This window comes from Physeter macrocephalus, chromosome 20, assembly GCF_002837175.3.
Source record: "Physeter macrocephalus isolate SW-GA chromosome 20, ASM283717v5, whole genome shotgun sequence".
NCBI lineage: Eukaryota > Metazoa > Chordata > Mammalia > Artiodactyla > Physeteridae > Physeter > Physeter macrocephalus.
In genome coordinates this window covers 70,850,247-70,869,433 of record NC_041233.1, presented here as the reverse complement: position 1 = coordinate 70,869,433, position 19,187 = coordinate 70,850,247, and the positions used below count along the sequence as shown (strand labels likewise).

Here is a 19,187-nt window from a genome sequence, read left to right as displayed (position 1 = left end):
AACATCTTTATTAGAGTATAATTGCTTTACAATGGTGTGTCAGTTCCTGCTTTATAACAAACTGAATCAGTTATACAAATACATATGTCCCCATATCTCCTCCCTCTTGCGTCTCCCTCCCTCCCACCCTCCCTATCCCACCCCTCTAGGTGGTCACAAAGCACCGAGCTGATCTCCCTGTGCTAGGTAGTTGCTTCCCACTGGTTATCTATTTTATGTTTGGTAGTGTATATATGTCCATGCCACCCTCTCACTTTGTCCCAGCTTACCCTTCCCCCTCCCCATGTCCTCAAGTCCATTCTCTAGTAGGTCTGCATCTTTATTCCCATCTTGCCCCTAGGTACTTCTGACCATTTTCTTTTTCTTTTTTTTTTTAGATTCCATATATATATGTGTTAGCATACGGTATTTGTTTTTCAGACTGTTCTCCATAGTGGTTGTATCAATTTACCTTCCCACCAACAGTGCAAGAGGGGTCCCTTTTCTCCACACCCTCTCCAGCATTTTTTTTTTTTTTTTTTTTTGCGGTACGCGGGCCTCTCACTGTTGTGGCCTCTCCCGTTGCGGAGCACAGGCTCCGAATGCGCAGGCTCAATGGCCATGGCTCACGGGCCTAGCCGCTCCACAACATGTGAGACCCACGTCCCCTGCATCGGCAGGCGGACTCTCAACCACTGCGCCACCAGGGAAGCCCTCCAGCATTTATTGTTTGCAGATTTTTTGATGATGGTCATTCTGACCGGTGTGAGATGATATCTCATTGTAGTTTTGATTTGCATTTCTCTAATGATTAATGATGTTGAGCATTCTTTCATGTGTTTGTTGGCAATCTGTGTATCTTCTTTGGAGAAATGTCTATTTAGGTCTTCTGAGGCCAGCACATTTTTAACAAGGGTACAGAGTTTGTAAAACGTCTTCTTGCACCATGTCGCTGCTGCAAAAATTATACCTGTGGAAGAAAACATTTCCAGCATGAGGCTCGTTTGCTTGTGGAAGTGTGACCTCAGATGAGTAAACGGCTTTTGGCCAACTCGCTGGGATTTGGACCTCTCTGACTGAAAAGCTTTTTGCTACACCAGGCAGAGTCCAAGTGACTCTCACCCAGCAAATCCAGTCAAAGAACCTCCTCCCCTCCTTGGGCTTTTAATGAGCTGAGAGTGAATCAGTGGTCAGACCAAAGATTTTCAAAGTCTAGGGGGTTTTGGGCCTAGCAATGATGATCTTCTTTTAAGGTGGATCATATTTTAAACACAGTTAGGAGTTTCCATATTTTAAACACAATTAGGTACTCTCCCAACTCCTACCAGGTAAGATTCTGTTCCCTCCGAGTGAGAAGAGCTTGCCCCTATAAGCTAGATCCCAACACATGCCATAGTCTACAAACAAAACAATTTACATTAATACCTCCACCCCAGCTGAAATTCACTCAGAGATTTCCTACAAGTACTGCACGTGTCTTCCTTGTTGCTTAAGGTAAAAGAGTTTCATATTTGCCTGTTTCTTGAATCTATGCCTTACCACTGAGGCCTTGCTCCTGTCAAGCTGAATTTGGCTTAAGGAAAATGATTGATTTTTCAAAGTAAATTGGATGGATAGATGGAGAGTTGAGATGAATAGTTGGGTAGATGAATGGCTGGCTGGCTGAACAGCCAGAAGGGTGAGGAGACAGGTCTGGAGAGATGGCTGGATGGATAAGTGGATAGGTAAGTGGACGAGCTGAAAGGGCTGGGTGAATGGATGAGTCGATGAATACGCAGATGGGTAGGTGGGTGATTGGACGCATGGATGGACTGGTGAATACATGGATAGCTGAATATAGAAAATAAAACTTAGATGGGATAAAAGATACTCACTCAGCCCTGTCTTCACCACTTTGCACTGTAATTCGGGAAGCCCCCAGTTTGGGCCGGAAGAGATTTATCACATCGTTGTTCCAGAGGAACTTGACCTTTTGGACTTTTCCTACATTGAGGTCCACATCAATGTCATGCATATGACTTGCATCTGGTTGGAGGGATCCTCTGAAAACATAGACAGAAAATGTTATATCAGCTGGATATAGAAATACATAGGATGACAGCAATTTATTTTTTCTTCAAACAATGGCTGCTGTTTCTGGTTTTCTGCAAATAGGTTGTATGACTTCATGCACATCCAGGGGCTGCTAAAACACAAATATATTTGTGAAGAACAGACCTTTAAAAAATACTGGACTCTAGATTTCCACCGTCTTAGTTTGTCCCTAGAGGGAAGTTAAATATTTGGGGTGGCATATTAACCCTATTAGTTCACTGCAGGACTATAGTAATGCAACGTCTTACGTTTGAAGATGCCCGTGGGTCAGCCGAGGTCATTTGTTAGCCCCTCATATGTAGCACAGGAAGTTGTCAAATAATTTTAACTTAACACGAAAATTATTATGTAAAATTCGTGCAAAAAACAAAATCTATTTTTACAGCACGGTTATGCATTGATCCAACACACATTTACCAAGTACCTCATATGTCCAGCAAAAGTAGGTGCTGAGACCACCAGCAACGAGAAGCTGGCCTCAGGCTTCCTGTGTGTGTGTTGCCGGGAAGGGAGTTGCCATACAAACGTGCCTGGCCTAAGGAAAATTTGATATTCATAAAACCTAAGTCAGGAAGCAACGACCGACAATCCAAAAGGAGTTAGCATTTGTCTCATTTTAAATAGCCGGTTCCCTCTCTGGGCCTCACTCCTCTCGTGTGTAAAATGGGTTGATTGAACCAGATGCTAAGCCTTCCTTCCAGCTTTGACATTCCAGGATTCAATGGTTCTGTATAATAGATGGCTAGATTTATAAAGCAGATTATACCCAATCTTGTATGAAGAATCTATTATGGAAAGTATGGTCATTTCACTTTACTATCAAACTTACTTGAAAATTTCATATTGTTTTGAGTTTCCATTACTTCCATACAAAGCAATCTTGATGTACCCTCTCACTTTCTTTTTTCCAGCCACTGTGACAGATACCCTATATCTCCAACCTGTTGAAAGAAATACAATCATTCGATTAACTCCTCTTGTTGAAAAGAATGACCCCGTGGATGCAGTCTTGTTCCAAGCTCCAAGTCCCCCGTGGATGAGAGGTAAGGGTGAATGTGAGTAATGATTTCCTTAAGCGAGGTTTGGGGTCCCGGGATTCAGATTCTAGGTGGGGGTGAGGGACTCCAGAGGAAGTAAATCTTATACTTCAGCACAATCTCTTGTCGATACAGCAATGTATGTGCCCTGATGGATGCAGGGCAGCGGTTACTGCACCTGTGTACCCTGGGTACACATCACTGGCCATCCCCAGAAAGGCCACAGGGAGAGGGAGATGCTTGTGGCTCTAATGTTTGGATAAATCACCTACTGCTCTTTTAGTTTATTGCTATTTTCACATGCAACGGACATATTCTCAAGAGAAAAACAACCCAGATAAATTTTAAAAAGAAACAACCTTCATCAGCACCCCATCTACCTGCCCTGCATCCCAGGTCCTTCCCTGATGTCACCACTTTGGTCTCTACTTAATCAAGTCCAGTGGTTCCCAATCAGGGGGAGATTTTGCCTCCCTGGGACATTTGGCAATGTCTAGAGGCTTCTTTGGTTGTCACACTGTGGGTGAGGTGGAGTGGGTGTGGAGAGCTACTGGCATCTAGTGGGTAGAGACCAAGGATCTGTTAAACAAACTGCAGTGCACAGGACAGACGCCTACAACAACGAATTATCCAGCCCCAAATGTCAGTAGTGTGAGGTTGAGATATGTTGATCTAGAGCTTTCTCTTTCTCTTTCTCTCACACATCTATGTATATAGAAGAATATAGGCTTCTTTTCCCTTCTTTAAATAGTATGTGCTGTTAATTCTCTGTTCGCTCCACCCATCCCCACCCCAGAATGATTCCCTTTCTCTGTCCTGCCCTGTGTTCCAGAATGTTTGCCTCCCACCCCAGGATCCTTGCTGCTGGCTTTTAGCTGGGTTTAGCCAATAAGAGGTGTATGCAGGAGGTCAGAAGGCAGGAGGAGAGAGGTGCAGGTGTCACCTCCCTGGCTCCCCCCTTGCTCCAGAACCCTGAGTCTGGCAGAAACTCCCTCCTTCTCTGCATTCTGGGAGCTGCACAGCCACCAGATTCCGGGGGCCTCAGCATCCCTTCCTTTTTTTTTCTTGTTACAAAGAAAAATATTTTATTATAAAATTTTGGAAAATATGAATATGGGTAAGTAAAAATTTAACATGAAAATCTTGCTTGTTCCTTTAACCCTGCCCACACCTCTAACAGGAGGCCCTTCAGTAAAATCTCTCCATTTGAGCCACTTGGATGAGTTCTGTCTCCTGTTGGGACCCTGACTGATACATGACATGTTGCAGGCTGTTTTGCCACTTGCCTTTTCACTAAATATGCCTTAGAGATCTCTCCTCAGCACATAGAGCTATCTCCTTCTTTTTAGCGGTTCTGTACAGTATTTGGCGGTTTACCAATTGGTGGATATCCAGGTTTCTCTCGCCAATCTTCTGGTATTAACAGTGCGGCAGTGAACACCCTTGAGCACTTTCTCATGCACGTATTTTCCTAAGGTGCACGCTAAGAAGTGGAATGACTGGGTTAAAGGAATATACACGTAAGACTTTATAGAGAGTGCCAAACCGTGATCTTTCATGATAAATATTGTGAAGATTACATGAAATACTGTAGGTGAAAAGAGCTTTGTGAAGTGCTATATAAATTTTTTTTAATGTAAAAATCCCTTGAAAAATAATTGCTCTTCTATTCGGCTACCGTGTGATATTATTTATAACAAAGGAATCTTGATCATTTCACTATCTTGTACTTTTTTAATGAGAAGCCGGGCAAAACAACAACAGAAATGCAGCGTGCTTGTGTGTGTGCAGGGGGACTGGTAGGAGAGGTATTTAGCTAGGAGACTTCTTGACTTACAGTGACTTTGGCCCACCTTGCCCTCTTCTGTTAATGGATCCATCCTTTCTGCCACTGGGGTGGGTGGACATGTGACCCAGCCTGGACCAATCACTGTACTTTATTCCATTGATCAGGATTTTTGGTTAAAGGGGTGAACTTGAGATCCAAGACAAATGCCATTCTACTGTCTTTCCGTTATAGCTTAAACTGGTTGGAGTTGAGTTTCTGTCGATTGCTACCAAGGGTCCTAATAAAGCTGACACTCTAAAATTATTTGCAAGAATTTTTAAATGAGTAAAATGGAAACTTACGGGTAAAGTTACCACTGTTTCCTGTGTTCAGGAAAAAGGTTTGTCCCACAGCACTGGTTTTCCCCTGAAACTGGTCAGCATAGTGCCCCATTTTGGGGCATCCTTCAGCAGGACAAGGGAAACAGCCACTCTAGTGAAAGAAAACAGTCTGTCTGTGAGTCGTAGGCCTTTGACTCACCCATTTTCCTTTCCACCCTCCTATCTATCCATCCATCCATCCATCCCTCATCCATCTTCTCATCTACCTATTCTTCCTTCCATTCATGTATCCATTCTACCCCTTCTCCCCCATCCACTGATCCATGCATGCATGCATCCATCTACCCATGCATCCTTGCACACATTGGGAATTTTCCAGAATGAAACGTTGGGGATCTAGGGAAGGCCCAGCACAGTTCAAGTCTGTGCTGTCTCCCTCCTGCCCATCCTATTCCTGGGAGGAAGGCTCTGTGAGCCTCAGCATTTCTAGCGCCTCCTTTCGTTAGCCGTGGAGTTACATCTCCGCTCTGTTCCAAGCCAAAGGGACAAAACCACCATCGCCACCAACTTCCCTGGGCCCCTGGTGTGACCTACCTCCTGAAACTCATTGTAGGACGCACAAGGGTAGCCTAGGAAGCCATCGGGGCTGAGGATGCTGCTTGAGTAATACTTGTAGCTTCTTAGGTGATTGCAAGCCACAAAGTCTTGGGTTCCTGAGAAGGCAAAGGCCAAGGGCGCTCACAAGAGGCATTAAATTTTGAAGCCCGAACCATTCTGACCCAGCGAGGAATCACCTCCGCATGTCACAGGTGGGTGTTGGTGCTTCTGAACACCTTGGTCACAATTCAAAATTTCTTGTCATATGACCTTGGCATACTTTGGGGCGAGTAGAAAAGCTGGGGGCTTGTTTAGTAGCGGTGGTTGGCTGGAGTCACTTTCCTCTCCCCGGCACTGTCCATTTTCTGGGGTGGTCCCCCTCAGGGCTAGGCAAGTGTTAGGGAGTGAGAAGGTCTAAGAAGCACCTCTGTCTAATCCTCGGGGGCCAGGCATGTAACGTAAATGAATAACGAAGGCTTGGGGGAGTGGGGGGCGTTGGTTAGAGATATAGCATACTTCACCTTTCGCGTGAACCAAGCTTTTCTGTCTATGGTCTCAGGCTGAGAAATTCTTCCTTCTTACTCCTCCAGGCATGAGGTGAAAGCAGTGGAGAACAAGGTCACCATGGCCTCTGGCTACTCTTTCACTGCATTTTATTTACCGTCTGTCTTTCTCTTTAAACCAAAGTCCTCTTGTTTGGGAAATTGTTTTTTCCTGTCTCCAGCTACTAGGTACAAACTTCCCACGGAGTGATCCACGGTGACCCTGGCATACCCGGGGACCACTGCTGGGGGGTCTGCTGGGCTTTATCCGCCACCCGTGGGGAAAGGAATGTTGCCCTTTGTGCTTGGGGGATTAGCTCTCCATAGCGCCCCCCAGTCCCGCGCACCCCAAACCAACACTCATTACCAGACAACAGGACCTGTTTCGAACTTAACTGTCTCTTTCATCCAAAACTGCTGCGCAGGGATTCCATGTTAGAGAAGCAAGCGGATGTACTTGTTCCTCAGCGGCCAGGGTGACTCGGCACGCACACAACAGAAGCACGTTCCAGCGACCGGTCACCTCCCTAATTAAACCTGGGCTCCTTCCTATTATGCGTGCCCCGCCCGTCCCATCTGAGAGGCGGCAGCCCTCGCTGTGACTCTGGTGTTCTTTCAGAAAGCAGAGCAGCCAAGGAGCCCTCCCTCGAGTTACCTGGTGCTGAGCAGAGAGCAGGTGAAAAGCTCCACCGACTGTCGGTGGATGTTCACTATTGTTTTATCGACTCTGCTCTTTCACATGAAGCACATGCAAGATGAAAATGCCACGGAAGGCCGCTCAGCTCAAGGTAACAAGCTGGACACAGAGCTTCCTTTGCGCCAGGCCCTGCGCAGGGTCCTGAGGACTCCGGGTCGCCCAGGCCACAGCCCCTGGCCTCGGGGAACTCCCCACTCAGAAAAAGTAAAGACTAAAATGAGACGATCACAGACTCAAAGGCTCCACTTTTAGGGAAGGAGAGTGAAGCCTGTTCTCAGGGGAGGGGGTAACAGGAATAGCCTGAGGCCAGAACAAGGGACGGTTAATGGAGATGGTACTTTAGGTCACCTAATATTAGGGGTACTGAGCCTGCTCTCTCAGATAAATGGAGACACGTACAAGGCTCGTCCCCCAGACCCCCAGGCCTCGGCCTCCGTGCACGTGCCCCTCAAACCCACAGGGCACGTCCGTCCGCCCCCTTGCCCCCATCGTCTTCTTACCAGCTCAGTCCCTTTCCATCCCTAGCACCTGACAATAGCAAATGACAAGAAAGTCAAAGCCCTCCAAATCTTTGCTTATGCTCTGCAGATCTTCAAGGAGCCTGCACTGAAGGAAGGATGGGGGCCAAAGGCAAAGCTGGGTCCTAACCGATGTGCCAGTGCAGCCCACGTCTCAGCATCCTGCTAAGGGGGAGAAGGCGCAGGCTGGGCATGGGGTCGGGCTTTGCAGCCAGAAATTGGGCTTAAATATAAGGTGGCCTTGGGCAAGTTTTATCACTTTTCTGACGCCTTTTCCTCGTCTGTAAAATGGGGCTAACCAGAGTAACTATCTCGTGCCACTGCTGTGCAAATGCCCGGCACAGACCACACCACCTGCCTTCTCCCCAGGCGGAGCAGGTGCTGTCTTGCTTCTCTCATTTACATACCTTCCCATATTGCATTTATATCGATGATGGTTGACAGGGTATTTTTCTGACATCCGGGCATTTCCTTTCCTCCATTTGGGTAGAAATCCAGGTGGCCCACCTTTTGGCTCATTCCAAAACCTGAAACATTGGCAGCAGAGGTGAGTGGGAGGGAAGTGGTCCCAGAGTCAGGCGGTGGCCACAACGAGCGTTCAGCCCCTTCCAATGCGAGCAAGAGCCCTCCTGGCAGCTTCTCCCCACAGTGCAGCCACCCTGTCTCCGGCTCTGCGAAAGTTCTCAGATGAGCACTTGGCAAGACAAGAAAGGAGGAGAGAGCAGAGGACGTAAGATGAGGGGGGAGGTAGGCTCTGGGTGAGCGGGCACATGTGTATTTGGGTCTGTCTGTCTATCTTGGGGAGGCCCTGAACAATAACGATACCATCATCGGTGTCCTGATACCATTATGCAACAGAAGACACGTCAGGGCAGGGCTGGTGCACTTTTTATTACTTTATTCATTTTAAAATTTTGGTTTCTACATTATAGTGTTACACTGAGACCACATAAACTTTGTTGTTTTATTGAGAACCACAGCATGATGGCTAGGTGGTTTGGATTTTGAAGCACACAGACCTGTGATCACATCCTGGTTCTTCTTACATATCTCTGATCTTGGGCAACTACTTGACCTTGTCGAGCCTCAGTTTCCTCAGCTATGAAGTGGTAATAACAATACCCACTTTTCAGGGTTGTTACAACGATTAATGAGCTAATGTATACAAAATGTTCAATGCAGCACATGGTAAACCCTCCATAAGTGACAGGATCGTCAAAAACATACCTTTTATTGGCACATTTCATGAGTGGTTATACAAGAAAATATTGAAAAAAGAATGTTAATTTTAGAAGAATTAAATTAAGGGCTATATTTAATCTACAAGAAAATATTGAAAAAAGAATGTTAATTTTAGAAGAATTAAATTAAGGGCTATATTTAATCTCCAACAAAACAAACTGTAAGCAAAGCTTTGACAAAAGAAGAAAAAAAATGCAAAGGTTACCTTTGCATTTTGCAAGTACAGGTCAAACATCAATAATAAATACCACTCTGGATATTGACAGACTAGGGAAGGATGCAGAGTTTGGAGACTGAGTGAGCCTTCCATAGGTTATAGAAATCTTTTGTCCTACCTGGGGCCTCGGGCTGATATCACTGGCACTGAACTGGCTGTCTGTTTGTGGCTGACACCCGTTTTGACTGGTTGGTGCCCAAACACCCATTCTGACTGGTGGGTTAATGATTTTGAATACCACCCTGTGGTATGTGTGTGCAGGTGGGGGAGGGTGGCAGGGGGCACATGCCTGGACCTGCTCTCATCAGTTACAGCCCTGGTCCCTGAGAGGTGGGGTGAGGAACTTACCCAGGAAAGGGATTATGGGAGCAGAATCCGTGTGAATCACATCCACAAACATGGCATCGGACGGGTCCAGCCGAACCTCCTCTGGCGTGCCCTGGAAGCATGGCTGTGCCGGGTCCAGCCCTAAGAAGGGGGAGGTGGACAGGGAGGCCGCACTCTAAGACCACCCAGGATCTAAACCCTGTACACACAAAATCCATGGGGATTCCTGGGCAAAGGACCCCACACCCCAGCAGTCATAGTTTGGAGAATTGAGTCTGTAGCTCCTGGTCTGCTTGGGAGAGAGGCTGGGACAGAAAGGCTGCCAGTGGGGTCGTTGCCTGTCACAGAACATCCAGAAATCCCCACTGCCTGGCGTCATGGAAGATCGGGATGGTGCCTTTGCTCCCCTCGTCTCCCTTTTCCTTTTTTCCCTCACACACATTCTGTTTGGCCACTGCCCTCCGAGACTGAGCTCCCGGGCCTGGCCCAGCTCCTCCACAGTCTCCGAGCCCTGCACAGTCCATTCCCCTGCGTCTTCGGTCATGGCCCCAGGCCTGCCGCTTGCTTCCCGGCATTCTCCCCTAGTCTGACTCTCTCCCCTCCAAGACCCCCTCAAACACGACCTCTTCATGGAAAATGTAGCCTCTCCTTTCTTGGTTCATTCCCTCCTCATTGCATAGGATTCTTCTGCATTAGTTAATTCTGCTTTGGCTTTTATTTGCCTACTTTGTTGTCTGCCTCCTGCACTAGACTGTGGATTCCTGAGGCAGGGGCCGTGCCCAGTTCATCTTCAAAGAGAAGCAGAAGGTGGAAGGAGCGGGGCCCTCAGGACTCGGTGACCTACATCTAGTGCTGGCTCTGCTGAAGGCCAGGTGCCTGTCCTCCTTGAACTTGGAAAGGGGGAATAACAACAGTAATTCCCCTGGCAGGGTTACTGTGAGAATCCCATGAAAAGACCGAAGAGAAAGGACATTGCAAACTGAAAAATTCTAGGTGAACATGAACTATTGACCCTTTATCCTTCCCCGGAAGCCTAGCCTGGTGCCCAGAGCAACAGACGCATTCATTAAATGTTGCCTAAGTTACATACTGATGTGGTGCAGCAAACGGTTGTCTGTGTCTATGTCTGTGAATTCATTTTACCTAGTGTTTCCTTCCTCCCTTCCTTCCTCCATTCATTCTTTACTGAGCACCTCCTATGGCAGGTCTCAGCTAGTCCCTTTCATTTTCTGCCTGTCCTGGCACAGCAAAGACATTCCATCAATATTGTGGAACTGATGAATTGATTTTTTTCAAAAATCAGCTCACTTTTTAAAACACTGCCATACGCTAGCAATAATAACCCTGAAGTCATGAGTTTAATGTGTTCGTTATATTTTTCTTTTTTTATAAATGTATTTTTGCGTACAATCGTGTATTTTCTAGTACACGTGAAAGTATATGAACAATTATTTTCGAAGTCCCCTGCACCACCTAAAACCAGTTCCAGGAGGACCGGAAGGGGCGCCCTTGGCCGTGGGAAGTGCGCGCGTCTCGCCTCGCACCGCCTGCTGCCCTGGCTGGGCCGGCGCCCGCCCCCAACCCCGGCGCAGCGCCCCTACCTGTGATCCTGCCCACGCGGCCCCCCAGCCTCCTGCCCGCCTCAGCGGCCGTGTGCGCGCCCAGGCTGTGGCCGATGAGGTGCACGTTCTCGGGGCCATAGCCCAGCTGCGTCTGCGGAGGGAAAGAGCGGCGGGTCCCAGAGCACCGGGTGGGGACGCGCCGGCTCCCGGGGAGCGGGGAGCGGGGCAGGACCCAGGCTGGAAACTCGGGAGGAGCGACCCCCGGCTCCAGGCCGCCGCCTAGGACAGCGCGCCCCGGCCCCTGGGTGGCCACAGTCGGCGGGTCCCCGGGTCCGGCTGGCGCGCGGGGTAACGGTGCTGACCAGCGGCCAGCGCGTCACCTGCAGGCCGCCTTGGCCGGGACTGGCAGTGCTCTGCCGGCTCCCACACGCAGCCCACCGCGGACCTCCCTCCCCTCCCTCGTCCCCGGCAGGGGCTGGGCCAGTCCAGAACGTGGTAATGGGCCCGGCTCTGGGGTTCTCCAGACGCGACCTTCCTGGAGACCGTAAGGGACCTTCCCTGAGAGCGGAGACTCATCTGGGCTGAGAACTTCAGGGCAGCCCAGCCTGCTCTACAATTCCCAGAACAGCCTGCAAGGAAGGCTTATTTCAAAAGGGGAAACTGAGGCTTGAAGAGGTTAGTCTGCCTCAGGCCCCACAGCTAGGGATCTTCAGGGCAACCCCGGAGGGAGGATGTTTGCATCTTCATGTAGCAAAGGCCCTTCTTGGGCTCCGGGCTTTCAGGCTCTGCCTGTACCCATGGGTCCCCAGGCTGGCCCTGGGTGCCACGGGATGCTGGCCTGCCCCTCTCCCTGCCCCCTACCCACAGGATGTGGCCCAGGCAGGGGTTTACCGACAGCCCTTGTATTAAGAAAGCTATCTCCGCTCCCACGACCCGAGTGTTGTGGACGGCTTGGGTGTATCCTGTCCGGGCCCCGCGCTTCCAGTCCACACACATGCAGTTCACCTTCTCCACTTTAAACATTTTCTGGGAAAGACAAACATGAGGGAGAAACCAGTTTATTAACATCCACGGGTTGCACACTCCAGAGATAGGAATTCACAACCGTCAAGCGTCTAGCTTGTGTCAGAGCTTTAATATTCCTCTCACTTGTCCTGATCCGCACCACAGTGCTGTGAACTGGGTATACTTACTCCCACTTAGCAGATGTGGAAACTGAGGCCTGGAACAGAGTGACTTGTCTAAGGTTTTACAGATGGTCATTGACACAACCAGGTCAGAAAGATGACTTACGAGGTCAGGGGTTAGCAAAATACTACCCGAGTGCCAAATCCACTGGGGTAGTAGTTTGCTAACTGCTTTTATGAAGTTTTATTGCAAACAGCCACACCCATTTATTTACATATTGTTCATCTCTGCCTCATAGCTACAACAGAAGCCGTATGAGCTGAAACCGTATGACCCACAAATGCTACAATTATTTATTACCTGCTCTTCTACAGGAAAGTTTGCAGACGCTTATACTAGATAGTTGAAGCCACAGAGAGGCTGCTTTTATGTTCCCAAAAATGCTTTGATGGGAGATATAAAGTATTGAGGGACAAGTTTAATAAGATGAAATTTAGAGCAAGGAAGGAGACAACTCTCCCAGATACATGCATCTTTTGTATCATGTAGTGTGACCCAAGCACAGATACTGGTCCCTTGGGGCAGGGGGGGGTGGGAAGAAACATCAGAAAGGGCTACACTATATCCTTTGTTCATTTGGGGAGGTCCTGGACTGCATTTTGAAGTTGGGAGTGGTTGGCTGGGGGTCAAGGCATCATGGTGGACCACATACCCTCAGCTCTCCAATTTCCAGGTCCGCATAGCCTCCCTCTGGAACTCAGGAGGCACGTGTGAAACCCCAGACCAAGAGGAACAAAGAGCGCTCGGGCAGAAGCTGCTCGAGGTCTTATCCCAGTGCAGCTTAAGCCTCTAAGAGCCGTGCCATGGGCACCTCCTACAGGCTAAAGCTGTAGACACACGGGATTGTGGTGTCTTGTGGACAGAAGACCTCGTTTCGCATTCCACCTCTGGATTCAACTTTAAGCAAGTGTTGAACTTTTCTTTGCCTTAATTTCTTCATCTATAAAATGAGAACATGACTGTGCCTGCCTCACAGCGTGGCTGGGAGGGTTAAACGGGACAAGGACTGTGGAATGATTAGCACAATGCCAGACTCACAGTAAGTGCTCAGGAAATGGATGGTATGAATAATAATTCATTGCTAATATTCATGATCACTATAGAGCTGCACTGTCCAATACTGTGGCCACGAGCCACATGTGGCTCTTTACAATTAATTAAAATGAAATAAAATGTAAAATTCAGTTCTTTGGTCACACTAGCCACAAGTCAAGCGCTCAGTAAGCACAGGTGGGCAGTGGCTCCTGATTCAGGTAGTGCAGATACAGAACATTTCCATCATCACAGAAAATGCTATTGGATAGTAGTGCTGCGGGGGGTAAAGTATTTTTTATGTCATACAAGGGGTTTATATAAACCATCAGAGACAAACGCCAGGTAATTTTGCTGTTGTCTCCACCTCTGGGACTTTCTGATTGGCTCTGGGTCTTTTCAGCCTCATAAGGAGATGTTTGACTAGAGGTTCGTGGGTTGGGAGACCTTGACATTGGGTGCCCATGGAAACCCAAGTTTCCCTCAGTGGTTTTAGGATGGACCCGTCTCTCCTGGGAGGTTATCCTTTCCCAGCCTCAGGGGATGCAGCGTTTGACTCCGTTTGCTGGGTGCTGCTCTCACCAGGTGAGGAGGGTGAGTGCCTACCTTGCATAGGTCAGTTATCCAGCCCTCCTCCCCCTTGTCTAGGAAGCCGTGGATGACGAAGCGCGTCTTGCGGTCCAGTTGGAAGTTTGAAGCCTCGATGGTGGCCAGGTCAGTGACATTGATCCGCTGGTCAAATTAGAAAAGATGAATTTGAATGTTGGCCTTTCCAAAGCCACAGACCCATTAGAGCCCATTCCCGTAAGACCAAGGTGACAGATTCAATTCCCAAGAAGTTGGATGAGGCTAGAACAGGAGTTCCTGACTTAGGGTTGGAGGATAGAATTCAGAACGTCCAAGTTTATTGATTTTTCTATACTGAAATGTAGAGTTTTTGTTAATTGTGAGATTGAGCAACAAACATAGCAGACTTAGCAATACACTGTCACCAACAGAGGTGGCAGATATTTTCATTTTATATTACAGTTGTTACAGATATTTAAAAATATCATTTGTACTCATTACTATTTAAAATTATAGAAGTTATTAGACCAACCCCTAGACCTTGTTATTTAGTAAGATAATAAAGCAGCACACATATTACTATATCCCATATTTATCTTTTTAAATGTTCTGATAACTGTTCTCCAATATAATTAGTGTCCTTTTTAATGCAATGTTTCTTATTTTATGCATTTAACCCTTCCTGCTCCATTGAGGTGCGTCTCCCCTCATGCCTGATGCTTCTGGCCCAGGGGTTCCTCAGCTTTTCTGTGCCAGGACCTCTTTGGCCATCTGGGGAAGCCTATGAGGCCCTTCTCAGGACTTTTCTTTTTTTTTTTTTTTTTTTTGCATAAAATATATTTTATTTTTAAAAATTATCTTTTTAAGTGGGGACTCTGGGTGCGTAGTTTGTCACCTAGAATCCAACAGTAGGTGACCTCGGGGAGCTATAGACAGACACCCTGCTCTCTCAGACTTGGTTTGGGATCAGAGCTGTGAGCTGCTTGAGTTCTGAGCAAGTTCTTCCTGTTCACTTCTGAGCACCTGGAGGAAGCCTGCTGGCCTCCACCTGGCAGGCCTTCTGGGAACTGAAGATTGCTCCAAGGGTCCCCAAATTTCTCCTTTGTCATTAAATGTCCCCTGTTCCCCTTCCAGCTCCTGAGGAAGGATTTACATCCCCCAATCCCTGCCCTCTGAGGGACTACGCTCCCTCCACTGCCTGGTTCGGAAAGAAGACAGACCCTCTCAGGGATACACAGGTCTGGGTTTCTCCATAAGAGCTGCTCACACCCCCTTCCTCCGCAAACGGGGTTCTAATCCTGGGAAGCCCTGCAGTTCTGTGCACAAGTGTGTGAATGTGTCAGTTTCCGGGTTGGGCGTCCAGAGATTTCATCAGATGCTCGAAGGGATTTATGATCCCGAGAGCTAAGGTGGCTCTAAGTCTAACACTGGTGAGGAAGCATCATGTGAAAAGTTCCAAGGCAGTGAGTTATTCCTCAGACAGCCATGTGAAGGCTCCAGTGTGGGCGCCCAAATCCCCCACCATGCGGTCATTCTATGCCCCTCTTACTTGGTAGTTATTTGGATTCTCATTTGTATACAGAAGAAAGTGGGTGTCAATGTCCTTGGGAGACCAGGGAAATAACTTTAAAGGCCGCTGAAGGATCCCGGTCCATGGTTTTTCATCGGAAAAGCAGCCAAAAGGTTTATAGCAGATCTCCTTTCCTGGGGCAGAAAGAGGAACAAACAGGACACTTGTGAGGTTCTGAGAAGGAGCAATGTCATCTCCGCTACTCGGGAGGACTCTTCAGGGTACAGCTCAGGGCTGGTGAAGGCCAAGGCTCATCTTTCTCTTTGCTGTCAGTGTTCCTCAGACTTCTGCGGTGATAAGAACCACCTGGGGGCTGAGGGTGAATGAGCGTATACACACTCCCAGGCCCCTCCCTCAGAGATTCTGATTCAGAAGGTCTGGGGTGGGGCCCGAGAAACAGCATATTTAATAAGTGCCCCTGTTCATCAGGCAAGTTGGGGAATCACTGAGAATTCCTGGGAACCTTCAGCCTTAAAACTACCTCTTGCAGGAAACTCCCGGATGGCCCTTTACATCCACTCATCAACCATCAGGTATTTATCAAGTGTCTACGAATGTCGTAGCACAGAGATGCTACTCGATGAGTCTTGAGGTGTCTCTTACATCCAGCACAGGCTGTGTACACAGTAGGCATTCCTGGGCGTCTGTCCAGTCCACATGTCTTCACGTCATCCTTCTATGCACCTTTGTTTTTTCCAAATTATTCTCTGCCATTTCAGATTTCCCTGTTGTTCTTTGAAAAGGTAAATGTCTTAAGAACAGGGAGAATTTATTTTTGCATCATACTGTGTATAGCAGGGGCTCAGTACATGCAGTTGATGCCCTAAATAACCCCATCTAAATCTGAGGGTCCCTTCTCTAGTCCATGACATATTTTCACAATTATGTCACGCCCAGTATAACCAGGGGTGACATAATTTCAAATCCAGAGGATTACAATGGATTTTCTCTCTTAGGCTTCCTCAACTGATGGAGCCAAATATTGGTCATTCATTCAAAAACTGGTAATACTTAATACTTGTTGTTTACTATGTGCCAGATACCACACTGGTGTTTTACCAGTATTGGCCTGTTTAGCCTCCAAACAGCCCATGAGGAAGGAATGAATATTACCTCTATTTGACAGAAGAAGGGCCCAAGGCACAGAGACGAAAAGGCAGCTACCCAAGGCCACAGCCAGTGGTGGAGCCACGATTTGAACCCGGGAAGCTTAACTGGGAATAAAAGTAGGAACTGGGGAGCCATAGAGACACATCAGATGGAAACCCGGCCCTGAAAGAGAGGAAATCTAACCGGGAAGGAATAATGGCAGCGTTGAATTCATTCTGGGAAAGAGGGAACAGTCCCACAGGAAAGGCCACAGGAGGCTAAAGCAACCTTGGCTTCCCATGGAAAGCACAGGGGCTTCGATGCCAGGTTAAGACAGCTGGGCGTTAGGTGGGTAGTGGGGAAGGGCTGGGGGTGCTGAGCCGGTGAGTGAGGTAGGAGCCAAGTGTAAGTGGCTCAGAGGTGGGGGGCCTGGGGGCAGGGCTGTGGCCTGGAGAGGGGAGAGGCCTTCTGACCTGATGGCAGAGGAAGTTAAGGAAGAGGTAGGGACATGGGGCTAGGGGGTGCTGCCCAAGCCTGGTGTGGGACAAGTGAGTCTGAGGCATGGTGGGAGGCCCTGGTGGAGCTGCCTGGAACTTGGGAGGACTGGGGCTGTGCTGGTGGGGACTGGACAAGGGGGCAGTCCTGAGGAACAGAAAGATGAGGAGGGCACCTGGAGTGAGCTTGCGGCATGCCCATGTCTGGGGCGGGAGGAGGCAGCAGATCAGCGAAGGAGACCAAGAGGGGTTGGAAAGGCCTGAGGAGCATCCAGACCCCACCCGGGCTCTTCTGTCGGGGGCCGGGTCTGGCTGCGAGGCCGGGGTGGAATTCCAGAAAGGCAGGAGGGGGCTGGGGACAAGCCGAGGAGACAAGGGGGAAGGGTCTGGATGCAGAAGAAAGCCCTTGCAGGGACTGGAGGAGACCATGTCTGCTCTCGGGGAGACTGTGCTCAGCAGGGTTTGGGGGCCCGAGCCAGGCAGTGAAGGGTTCTGACTGATGGGAGAGGAGGTGAGAAGACCCGGCAGTGTGGGAAAGAGAGCACCTGAGAGGTACACCTGCGAGGTACACTTGTGAGGAGGTGGGGGGATGGGCATAAGCAGATTCGGGCTCAAGGGGGCTTTGGTAACAAGGGAGGTTTTAGGACAAATGGAACGTGGGTGTCTGCATCTCCTCTGGGCAGGAGGCCGGGCAGGACGGGAGTTCACAGGGGGGCACAGCCGCAAGATTTGTCTGCAGATGTGCATTTGTCCATGCCTAGGGACTGAGGGTATTGGGGGCCTGACAAGAACGTCCCACTCTCCACCTGGCCCAGCTGCCTGCCACCTCCGCCGCCTGCTCCAGCCACTGGGGCCTTTGCAGGAGGACGGGAGCCAAGCTGGACAATTCTGGGATCATCCTTGTTGAGCATGGTGCCCTGTCTTTACCACAGAGTCATCACTCCCCGACTGGTAGCGATTGCTGTTTCATGCAATAAAAAAAATGCTATTAATTAGGAAGATGATGATAATGATGCCTCCGTCTGTCTCACCCAAAGGCCAGCCCAGGCACGGTCACCAAAGGGATGGTGACAGCATCCTCACCTCTGACTGTGGCCAGCAGGAGAAGGCCGATGGTCCAAGAGGGCAGCATCTTCGGGGATGAAGACAGAGACACGCACGGACACACGCCAGATGCAATGGCACGAGGCTGGCGGACAGGACAGGCGGCCCTCAGCACACATGGGGCCCTCCCTCGAGGTGAGGACCCTGAGGCTGAGGCCTCCCTGCACACAGGGAGGTGAGCAGCGCCTCTCTCGGACCCTGGACTCAGGGTCTTCACACTGCTGTGCTCCCCTGTTCTGGGCCACGTCCCCCTGGCAGCCCTACCCCTACCCGGCTCCCTGCCCGCGTGGGGCTGTGACTTACTGTGTGGCCCCAGAGCTTCCACCCGCAGCCCAGCAGGTTGGCCATGGCCTTTTATAACCAGACTTTATCCTTTGGATTCCTCAGAAAAGGACGGGGGTGGGGGATAGATAGGGCTCTGTACATGCCGGGTTTGAACCTAGGTTATCATAAACACATAAAGCCAGCTCAGCTGGGGAGCAGGGCTGTTTATAAAGTGAGATTTGAGGAAAGGGAAACTGACTTTATGGGATGGCAAAGGGCTCTATTAATCTGAATTTACAGGTACAGTTGCCAAAAGATCGTGTTCCCCAGGTGATAACAGGGAAACTCCAAGCTGTAGTGCCACCCACTCAAAATCCTCTCGGAAACAGGAAGCCCAAACTCATCTCATTGCCCTGCAGACACTGGCAGAGCCGTGCAGGAGTGGGCAGTCCAAAGCATCTGTTCAGTGGAAGCATCTGTTTATGAAGACAGCCCTTGGTTACTTTGGGGGTGAGGTGGGTGGAGAGCATCCTTCCAAAGACGCTGGACAGAGTTGTGAAAACCCTTCTGGTGGAGGCACTCAAAAGAGTCAAATAAACACTGTTCAGATACAACTGTGTTTGGAAACAATAGTTTATGACCCGGGGATAAGAAAGATGGAAGTGTTTGCTTTCCTTCAGGGCTGAGGGGTGAAAGCCAGGTGCTGCCCAGCTGTTTTTAAAATTGACATATGATTTAGATGCTCCAAAGTGTGTAAATCTTAAGTTTAAAACTTGAGTACAGTTTAATGAGGTGTTTTTTTTTTTTTTTTTTTTTTTTTGCGCTACGCGGGCCTCTCACCGCTGTGGCCTCTCCCGTCGCGGAGCACAGGCTCCGGACGCGCAGGCTCAGCGGCCACGGCTCACGGGCCCAGCCGCTCCGCGGCACGTGGGATCCTCCCGGACCGGGGCACGAACCC

At 49.1% G+C, this 19,187-nt stretch overlaps 1 protein-coding gene across 2 annotated transcripts; it reads right to left on the bottom strand.

The window, feature by feature from the left end:
• Positions 1 to 885: 885 nt before the first annotated feature.
• LOC102996180 (pancreatic lipase-related protein 2) lies at positions 886 to 17,993 on the bottom strand. Of its 2 annotated transcripts, none has more exons than XM_007126144.1 (12): positions 17,945 to 17,993; positions 15,258 to 15,412; positions 13,748 to 13,873; positions 11,813 to 11,947; positions 10,961 to 11,072; positions 9,381 to 9,500; positions 7,981 to 8,100; positions 5,814 to 5,932; positions 5,241 to 5,370; positions 2,903 to 3,014; positions 1,854 to 2,021; positions 886 to 949 (listed from the first exon to the last, which is right to left on the bottom strand). In XM_007126144.1, exons 1-12 carry the CDS (start codon positions 17,991 to 17,993, stop codon positions 886 to 888), a joined length of 1,410 nt encoding a protein of 469 aa, XP_007126206.1. The 2 variants fall into 2 exon arrangements, with proteins under 2 accessions (XP_007126206.1, XP_007126205.1); XM_007126143.1 differs by having other exon boundaries at positions 886 to 986; positions 1,873 to 2,021.
• Positions 17,994 to 19,187: the final 1,194 nt, after the last annotated feature.